We start from the raw sequence: 10,014 nt of genomic DNA, 5'->3' as shown, positions 1-10,014 counted from the left end.
GCAATTTGGCTACTATTTTTGTGGCTTGTGGACAGCAAGAGCTTGGTGTTCTAGTCCAAAGCCCAGATTACATGCAAAAAAATGTATATATTCATATCCAAAGGAAACCAGAGCTGCTCAAAAACAGTTTGCAGTTAGAACTGAAAGGAATTTTGATAAAGGCAAACTCTCTCTCTCCCTTCTTTCATTTCTGGCATCCTATAATTTTAGAAGTATTTGCGTGACTAAGAGATGGCTACAGCCCGTGATTATGCACTGGAGTGTCTGAGGCTGAGGAAGCCCATATTATATTCACGGTGTACATGCAATCACACCTACACACTGATAGGTGCCGTGGTGGTGGAGCTGATGTTACAAAGCAGGCAAAATTATTCTGTAAGAGAACTCTAAATAGAAAGTAAGAAATGCAATGTTGTGTACTCAATTTCATTTGTTATATGGGCCATTGACTGATAGTATACCTTGACTAATGAAACCCAAAAATAAATTGTCAACGTCGATTTTCTTCATCTGACCGTTTTATGCTAACTTTGGATATCAAACCCTCACTCCATAAGTAAACCTCAGGCCTACGCTGCAGCACAGTTACATCCCGCGGAAGATAGCCGATCAAGGGAGAACTGGAGAGTTTCCCTTCAGAAGCTGCTAAGTGTGGTTTTGCACCTGCACGTCATTTGTAATCAAGTAATCAACAAAGGCGTAAGATTTAACAACTGTGGGGCGAAAAGCACTGCGGTGCTTCAGAACCATCAAAGAACGCTGAGTTTTGTGAAACAGTCCTGAGGCACTTAAATCATACTTTTTCTGAAAGTCTCCAAAACTGACCCACTTCACCATTCCAGGTATAACAGGGAAGTACTGGAAACAGTAGAGAGAACATGCTCTTGAAGTCTGACAAGGCCCTGCTTGAATCCTGCTACAGCATTTACTAGCCGCTAAAGGAACCAATTCCTTAACCCCTCTGAGAAGGCTTCCCAATCTGCAAAAGGGGGCTGCCACCGCCAACCTGGGAGGCATGGGTGTGAATGCAACATGCAAGTAGGTCGGCCGACTAGTACCTGACATTGGGCCTGGCTAGTTTCCCTCCGCTGCCCTTCTCCCCCTTTAAACATGCACTGTTCCCCCAGTAAGGATCAAGCCCCAGGAACAGACTGCCCATATCATCTGTGTATCCCCGGATACATGCCTTACCCTTAGGAGGCCAGAGAAACAACTGCCCTCTCCCAAGTCACTATCAATGTTCTTAAGAGTCTGGGTATTTTTAACTCTATTTTGCAGGGATACTATTCCAGAACTGTCCAAACACCATTCTCCAGGTTGGCTCCCCTCCCAGCGCCCATCCTTTCTCACCTCAGATACTCTGTATGATTGCCTTCTGTTCATGGGAAAGTGAGTCTGGTAGGTTGGGGACTCCCCAGGCCTCCCTCCCTCCCTCACAGGTGAGTGTGACTACCTTCTCCCCACTTCCCACTCCAACTCAAGCTTCAAAAAATTCTACCCTCCGGCACCCTGCAGACTCTGCATCTTCCCAAGACACACACGTGGCTACGACCCTCCCTTCAGATTCCTTCCTGGCTGGCCCTGCACACCGCCCGGCCCCTTAAGGATAAATGGCATTATTCGAAAAATCCCAAACGCCGCTGACTGACACACCAAAGCTGCATGGTCTGGGCTTTCCTCCAAACCAGGCACAGCCCTGCCCCCCTAGCCAATGTCTGCACCTCTTGAGATGATCTAATTCACATGCAAGGCTGTGAACACCAGCTAAGAATGACGACTCCCAACGTGTATCTATAGTCCGGCTCCTTCAGGTGAGCCCCAGGGTCACATACCAGAGTGCCTCTTTGAAGTCCTAACTTGGATGACAAATGGCATCTTAAAAATGCCTCATGTCCACTATTTACTCTGGAATTCCATTCCTGGCAGGTACCTCCCAGACTCCCCATTTTAGTAACAGCTCCAGCACCCAACTATGTGTTTGAGGTCACATTCAATTTCCACTGTTCCCTCCCACAATCCCTGCCCCGGAATCAGTCCTATTATTTCTGTCACTAAGCCCATCTCAAGTCTGGTTCTGCAGGCACCATGGCTGTAACCCCACAAGCTCACAGCATGGTGCACTGAGTCACAGTCCTCTGTAGGGTGCTCCCTGGAGGGGGAGGCATCTTCTGGCACGGGTCACCTCAGAAGGCACTGGATTCTCACAATGGAGGCCCAGGAGAAGGGACTCAAATTACTCCCGTGGTCTGAACTTTGAAGGGCCCGATGTCTGGGGGAGCTCCTAATTAGCAGACACACTTGCCAGTGAGCAGATGAGGATGGAGGATCCCAGGCAAGGCTGTTCTCACTCCGACATCTGGGCTCTCGGGAGCCACGGGAAAGGCCTTTTTCCAGGGCAGCGCTCGGCCATCACAAATCCCAGCCTGCATATGCCAAGCCGGACAGCCTAGACTCCTACTTGCGACACTTATTTCAGTTCTGTTCCCCACCCAGAATGTGATGGATTCATTCAGATATTCTGGCCTGTCTCAATCGAGACAAATTCAGTGAAAAATGTAGTGTCCACATTTGGACCAGAGCATGAAAGGACAAACATGGCCTCATGGTCAGCATGATGGTGGTAGCCAAACCCTTCCACCGGGTGAGATGAACCAGGGTGGGGGTGAGAATCCAAGGTCCTAGGTCTGCCAAAGCATCTTCCTTCACGGCTGACTGAGGTGTCTGAGACTCACTACCGCAAACCTACGACAAGGCCGTCAGTGGTGGACGTCAGCTGCAACAGACACGGAGTCAGCTATTTACTGCCAACATGGGTTAAAATAAACGCCGGTGCAGGGAGGCCAGCACGGCTGCTGAGGCAAACCACAGACCCGGTTCTGAATGTCCACTAGCTGAAGCAGACAGGAAGTTACGGTCCCCTTTAGCGGTCCCTGTGTCCACGAGATCCAGGTGAGCCAGTTACTGAGGAGAAGGCCATGTTATCCTGATATTCAGAAAAACCAGCCTCGTAAAGGGAACAAAAGAGTGGCATGGATTTTAGACCCACTTCTGCCCCTTTATGAAGGCAAAGCAAAGTAAATGGCACGGGGAATTTGAATGCAAAAACAAAACAAAATGGTGAATGTTTCCTTCAACAGCGTCCCCTGCAGCAGCTCACCCCAGAGCAGGCCACTTTCTCACCAGTGACTGCCGGTCAGGAAGCGCCGTCACGCATGTCACACAGCGACAGCCAAGAATGGCGTGCCGAGCACGTTTGTGTAAAAGCAGGAATCGAGAAAGATCCTGCAGAATTTGACTTTACAAGGTTAAATACTCCATGAAAATAATCCCTCAGCAGCAGCCCAAATCAATTCGCATCTTACTTCTTCAAAACAATCAAACAAATTTAATAAAGGCATATTTGTCACCAAATATAAGGAGGACCAAACAGGTTCCTCAAAGCACGGATTTTAACAGGTATCAAACACCAGTGGGTGATGTAGTAACAAAGCAAATATTCCAAAAAATTAGAAATAAAAAAGATGACTAGGATAATACAGGGATCAAGACAGCTGTTAAGTTTTTGGTTTTTAAAGCGATGGAGACAGTACGGAGGGCGATCTGGCTATTTCAAATTCAGGGTGTGCACAGCCCACATTTTCAGACGCAACAAGATGCTAACGTGGCAGTACAAGAGAAAAAGGAATAAAGAAAAAGGAAAAGAGGAACAAGAGAAAATTAGAAAAACACAAGAACAAAAATGATTTTGACAGCATGTACAAGAATTTACGTGAGTGTGTGAGGCCAGGGACGCGGGAACGGTGAGAACCACCCTCACCTCCTGATCCAGGGAAGACAGGGGCCTGAGGGGAGCGACGCTGCCAGGTTACCCCAATGTGGTCAGCGCCCCTAACCAAAACTCCACCTACATGCGTCTAGGAAGCTTTTGAGCTATAAACTGTGGTCGCATTTCAGGCTGGACAATTTTACTCACTTCCAACAAGAGTAGCAGGAGAGAATTAGGCTCTGCTCCTGCACCAAAGCATTGTTTAAAAAATTAATGACTGTGGAATAGTAAAAGCAACAATGGAGTAAAAGTGACTGGAAGAGAACGTGCTTGACCCTAGCTCACTGGCCGCGATATCTCAATGACGTTCAGATGCTGGCTGAGCCCTTATGGTACCAGAACCGACAGACCCACCAGGAGGGAGGTTTAATGAGCTGCTGTATTTTCATGCCGAGAGCCATGGCTGGTACACGAGGTTCTGGGTAAACAATGGTGACAGTGTCTTCCACTATGGGCTAAGCACACATCCAGCTACTCCGCCAAATCCCAAGGGCAAACTTCAAAAGGCAAAAACAAGCTGGCATTCTCTGGTGGCTCTGCAGACTCAGAGCCAAGTAATTGGTGAGAAAAATGTCACCAGTGCCTCCTATGACAAAAGAGGCACTGGCCTGGGGGTGGGGCAGGGCTCCAGGCTTCCACTGCTCACCCACCAGTCTGTGCAGGGTGAGAAGGTGGTCCCTGCTTAAGTTGCACCGATGCACCTACCTTGACTGACGCCTGGGGGCTCAGCAGGTGGTGACATGTGAGGTGAACGGAGCCAGCCTCGGTGTAGCACAGTGCTGGCAGCTATGCCCACAACAGTGTCCAGGCTCCTAAACCTGACACTTCATCTCCAAGGAGCAGAAGGGGAGTGCGGGCATGTAGATCACAGGGCCCCGTGGGACAAGTACAGTTCATGTCCATGACATTACTTGCCCCTTCCTTAAGCCATAGAGGTATGTTCGGGAGGAACAGAAAATTCATCCAGAGCCCGCTAGGCACCTCACGCAGGTGGGACTTGGGTCCCCTGTTCCTATAACTCACAGGGCTGGTCTGGACATTCTTTTTATCAATTCTCTGGCATCTTCTCCTCCAACTTACCATCAACCAGAAAGTAGAATCTGAGATTAGTAAAGTTCAAGAATCACAGAGCACCGCCCCACAGCGGGCCCGGCAGCACGTGCCAGGTCCTCCGACCGACACCTGTGGGACCACCATGAGCGCTCTCCAGACTCATGGCCCAAGTCCACAGGCCAGGACGACACAGATTCCCTCACTCTCCCCAGCAAAAAGGGACCACCTCTCGGCAAAGGCATCTCACCATCCTCTGCACGAGGGACAGCACGATAGATACACGGGGAAACAGAGAAGAAGGTGGGGGGGTAGGCAGCTCAGAAGAGCTCGTCTGCACTTTCGAGGCAAAGTGGGGCCCTTGACTTAATCACAGGGACAAGGTGAGAATGAACATTTATCTGCTCTTTCCCATACTCCGTGATACGCTTTTCCCTGCATAAGGAGTTCATTCGGAAGTCCTTGGCGGTGTTTCTGATGTCCTAACATGGCATGCTGGCTGTCGGGCAGGAAGAGAGGGCCTGAGCCGAATAGCTGCTGGGCCTGGAAGGCAGGAGACACCGGCTCCAGCCCCAGCTCAACCAGCGCCTCTTTCTGCCTCTCGGGATTCAGCATCTCATCTATAAACAAAGGGATGAGACTGTCTCAGGACAGGCTGCCCAACAGAAATGAAATGAGAGCCATGTAAAGAAAGTTTCCCAGTTGCCACATTTAAAACGGTAAACAAAGAAACAAACTAACAAACAAAAACAAATACTAGAAACTAATTTTAAGAACAGATCTTACTTAATCTACTGCATGTAAAATACTATCATTTTGACATGTAATCAATATAGGAAGTAACAAGATAGTTTATATTCTTTTACTAGACAAACCTCAGCGTCTAATATGTATTTGACCTACAGCACATCTCAACACAGACCAGCCTCCTCCCCAGTGCTCCTAGCATCAGTGGCTGTGGCTACTCTATTGGACAGTGACTCAAGGGGTCCCACCATGGTCCTGGCTGAAAAGCGGGAGGAAGTGTCCACATTAAGCCTAAAAGGATCTCTCTGAAACAGAGGCAGATTCACTTTTAAATGTCTGTAAACCGGCGGGTTTCACCTCCCTCCACCTTAGCTACAACACAGTCCTCTTCCTTGCTGATCCCTTTCTGGATGTAGGGAAGAAACCCGGAACACAGCCAGGGTGGACTGGCCTCCAGGGAAACTTACCTGCTGTCTGTGTCCAGTCCCATGATGTCCTCCTTCTCAAACGGGATGCAGCGGAGGGCGATCTTGTCCCCAGAATTGTTGGGTCTGCATCCAGCCACTTGGACAAGGGCAAGATGAAGAATGACTAAGTGAAGTCCTCAATCCTCTTCTCCACCACCCTGCAGTCCTCGTTGATTAAAGGACACGTCGCTGCCCGGCTGCTCGGCTACCACCCCATGCAGCACAAAGACAAAGAGCTGAGAGTCATTAAGCGCGGTGCCATACAGCTCCTCTGCACATGGAGCTTCTAGAAGGCCTTGGCAGAGAGGAAGTCGGTAATGGTGACAGGGCCCACGAACTTGCGGTGGCTCTGGAAGCTGCTCCACCCACTCTCTGGCGCATATTGGTGCCTGTAGTGGATACAGAGTGCCCACTGGAAGCCGCACGGGCTGATCTGGCTCACTGAGGAGGTTCGCTTATAGATGCAAAAGAAATTCTCCTCTGAGATGATCCCCACGGGTTGGACCACAACGGGAAGAGTCTCATAGTCCTCAGCACACTGCACGTAGTCAGGGATGCTCATGTTGCAGGCCCTGCGGAGAGGGGAGAGGAGATCGAGGTACATACTGTGCTGTGGGCTGCGGGCACATTTGGGATGCAGTGATCTGGTGTGTACCAGCCAGAATGCAAGGGAAGCCAAAGCAAATCCGGGGGTATAGTTTGTCCTCAGCGTCTGCACATAGCTCGGATCACATTACCCAGCTTTTGGTCCAGGCTTCCTGCCCCTGCAGAGAAGGGTCATTTCTTGATTTCTGTTTCCAAGCACCTAGCAAGGTTCTGAAGCGAAGTCACTGCACAAAAATGCTGAATAAAGAAATGAACAAAGGAACTGCTTTCCCCAACCCCCTTCAGCAGAATATAAAGAAAAGGAACACAGTAGGATCAAAAGATCTGGATTTCTATCCAATTTATTTGAACTCCTAAGCTGCAGAATAATGGATGAGGAAACTTGCCTTGGGGAGGACTGTACAGTTCAGTGGTAGAGCACGAGCTTATCATGTACGAGATCCTGGGGTCACACCCCAGTACCTTATTTTAAATAATGAAACAAATAAATAAACTTAATTACCTTCCTCAAAAAATATTTTTAATTCAAAATTAAAAAAACATCTTGCAATTGACACAACATTGTACACTTGACTATAATTCAATTAAAAACAAAATCCTTGCCTTACAAGAATATATCTGGATTACGGATGTTTGCAAATGTAAAATGCCTAGGGTAACACCTGCATAAAAAGGGTGGAATGTACAAATTTACTATTGCTCCTTTATGAGCTATATTTCCTTTGGGGGATTATAACGTCTCAGAGCTAATTTTCTCAGATTAAAAAAAAGAAAACATTACCTGTTTCACCATACTGTTGAAGATCAGATAACCCTATGAAAGTATCTGACCCACAGAGGTTACTAAATAAATGTCTGTTGAATGAATGACTAAACAAGCAAAGTGAATGCTGCTCCCTGCCACAGACCATCATATTGGTACTGACTGGAAATCCCAAGCCCAAGTTCCACCCGTCTCTACACTAACCATGTGGGTGACATGGGCAGGCCTGTGTGATTCTCTAAGCCCCAGTTTAATCGTGAATAGAAATGAGGGCAATAACACAAACTTAAAATTGTTAGTGAGTCAGTATGAATTGTACCCCAACTTTGCAAGATGGAACCATTAAGGAAAACTGGGCAAAGAGTCCATAGGCCGTCTCCATACTGTCTCTTACAACTAACTACATGGGAATCTACATTATATCTCAAAATAAAAAGTCTAATTTTTTAATGAGCTTATTGAGGTTAAGTGAGCTCACTGTCTCAAATAAGGAACACACAGTACAAATAGGACAATGCCCAGCCCATGAGATACACTCAGTTATCATTCCCACTGAACCCACTGGTCCCTCAAACTTCAGAGCAAGAAGATGGGTTGTCGTGGCAGGAGGCCACCGCACCTGAAGCTAAGAAAGCTAATGGTGCCCACTTCCAAGAGCCCCTGTCACCACCCTTGTTCTAATTTTCTATTTGTAATTTTTTTTTATTAAATAGAAACTCGCAATTGCATAGCCTTAACCTGACCAGACATCATGATGGCAGTCCTTCAATACCTGACAACACAGATCATTAAGGCAGCCCTTCTAGGTGAAACAATAAAATGAAAAGCCATTTCCACAAGACTTCTGTGTAAATTTACTAGGGAAATTCATCCTGGACTGAGGAAGAGGACTGGGGAGGAGGGGGCAATCTGGGGCACAGAGAACTATGGGCCACCTGCCCCACGATGGAATTCAGACTCAGCCCTCACCCTCCAGGAAATTCAAAATACACACCGACAGACTGCTATGGACAAGGTTTTTCTTTTTTAAACAAATCCCTGAATCCCTAGCAGGTCTTGTTTCTACCGAGACACAAATGAATTATGTGTATAATGTTTCACGAAAGCCCTAAAATATTATCACCCCAACTTGACACATCAAGAAACTGAGGTAGAGAAATTTATCACATTGTACAAGATTAGAGAGAGGCCACGTCAGTCTCTGTACTTAAATCCATGCCCCTGCTCCAGTGCTCACACTAGAAAGTGTGACATACTGCCCCTTTCCTGCCCTCTCCCTGCAATAAATCTCTGAAGAGTCTTTTCTGTGCCACCTAGAATCACAATCACTTCAGTTTTCCACAAAGAGCTATGTCACTCTTTGGAGGATGTGTCAAAATCTAAAGGGTTGCGATGGGAGGAGAGATTTGCATTTTCTGTTTCTCAAAGGAAACATGGCTTTAAAACAAACTGAAAAGCACTTATCTAGTCCAAGCCCTTATTGTGCAGAGGAAGAAACGGAGGCTCAGAACAGATGAAGAAAGGGCCTTATTAATAAATATTGCCTCAGAGCAGCACCAAGCCAGCCCTGGGCTCTTCTGGGGGAGTACATGGGAGGCCCAGGAGAATGAGTGTTAGAAAACGGAAAGAGAAGAAGCATACAAGGTCCTGTCTCTACACCACCATACCATGAAGTTCCACCAAATTACCCAGTATGGGTGCAGCCAACATTAAGGTGGGCTAAACAGGTTATGGAAACCTGGAAGCCTCAACCATAGTGGAAATTCCAACGTTTACTATGTTTGTTCCCCAGTTCAAGCATCAGCTCAGTGGGCGCTCTGTACCAGGGACTACACGAGGCCTGGAGTTCTCCCAAATACAGATCTTTTTTTACCACGTGTGAAACCACATAAACGCCACCAGAAGAATAGCGCCCACAGATAAGATGGAATTACTGAAACTGATAGCAGCCAAGGAGCATATAATACTAGGAAAAATGTTGCTCCTAGAAATGGACTCATGGACATAGAAAGCAAACTGTGGTAAGCAGGCAGGAAAGGGGGGATTAACAGATACACATTAATAAATATAAAATAAATGACAAGCATCTACTATATAGCACAGGGAACTATATTCAATTACTTGTAATGAGTTCTACTAAAAACAATCTAAAACAAATATATATACATATGCATATGTTTATAACTGAATCTCTGCTGTACATCTGAAACTAACATTGTAAATTGACTACACTTCAATAAAAAATAATTTTAAAAAATAAGTAAAATAAAAGCAACGTCATTAAGAAAAAAATAAAAGAACACTCTAATCCCCTTAGCTGTAGGTGGTGAATTCTGGTTGCAAGCACCGAGTCCACTGGATCACTCCAGCACTGTCTGTCACTCTTTCTGACAATCAGAGAGTCACTTGGCTTCACTGACGTTAATTTTCTCTTCTGTGAAAGGCTACAGTTGCAACTAACGATGTATAGAATTTCATCATTGACAAGCCCAACAAATAGTGAGGACTTCCCATGGGCCAGGCTCTGGAGAGATGAAAATATAGGGTCCCAGATA

The 10,014-nt window shown here is 46.7% G+C and overlaps 1 protein-coding gene across 3 annotated transcripts in view; it reads right to left on the bottom strand.

Annotated features, from left to right (window-relative positions):
- Positions 1 to 6,278: 6,278 nt before the first annotated feature.
- Positions 6,279 to 10,014, bottom strand: part of LOC140692922 (trafficking protein particle complex subunit 9-like) — a 29,501-nt gene continuing 25,765 nt past the window's right edge. The window contains exon 2 of one of the 3 annotated variants that reach the window (XM_072957135.1): positions 6,279 to 6,662. In XM_072957135.1, the coding sequence (XP_072813236.1) occupies positions 6,377 to 6,662 (286 nt within the window). In that variant the 3' untranslated portion in view covers positions 6,279 to 6,376. The remainder of the gene's footprint in view (positions 6,663 to 10,014) is intronic. The other 2 variants (XR_012068549.1, XR_012068548.1) reach the window with 2 other exon arrangements.

The sequence above is a fragment of the Vicugna pacos genome, unplaced genomic scaffold, assembly GCF_048564905.1.
Source record: "Vicugna pacos unplaced genomic scaffold, VicPac4 scaffold_19, whole genome shotgun sequence".
NCBI classification, from domain to species: domain Eukaryota; kingdom Metazoa; phylum Chordata; class Mammalia; order Artiodactyla; family Camelidae; genus Vicugna; species Vicugna pacos.
Note: the sequence above shows the minus strand (reverse complement) of the source record. Positions and strands in the feature narration are given on the sequence as shown.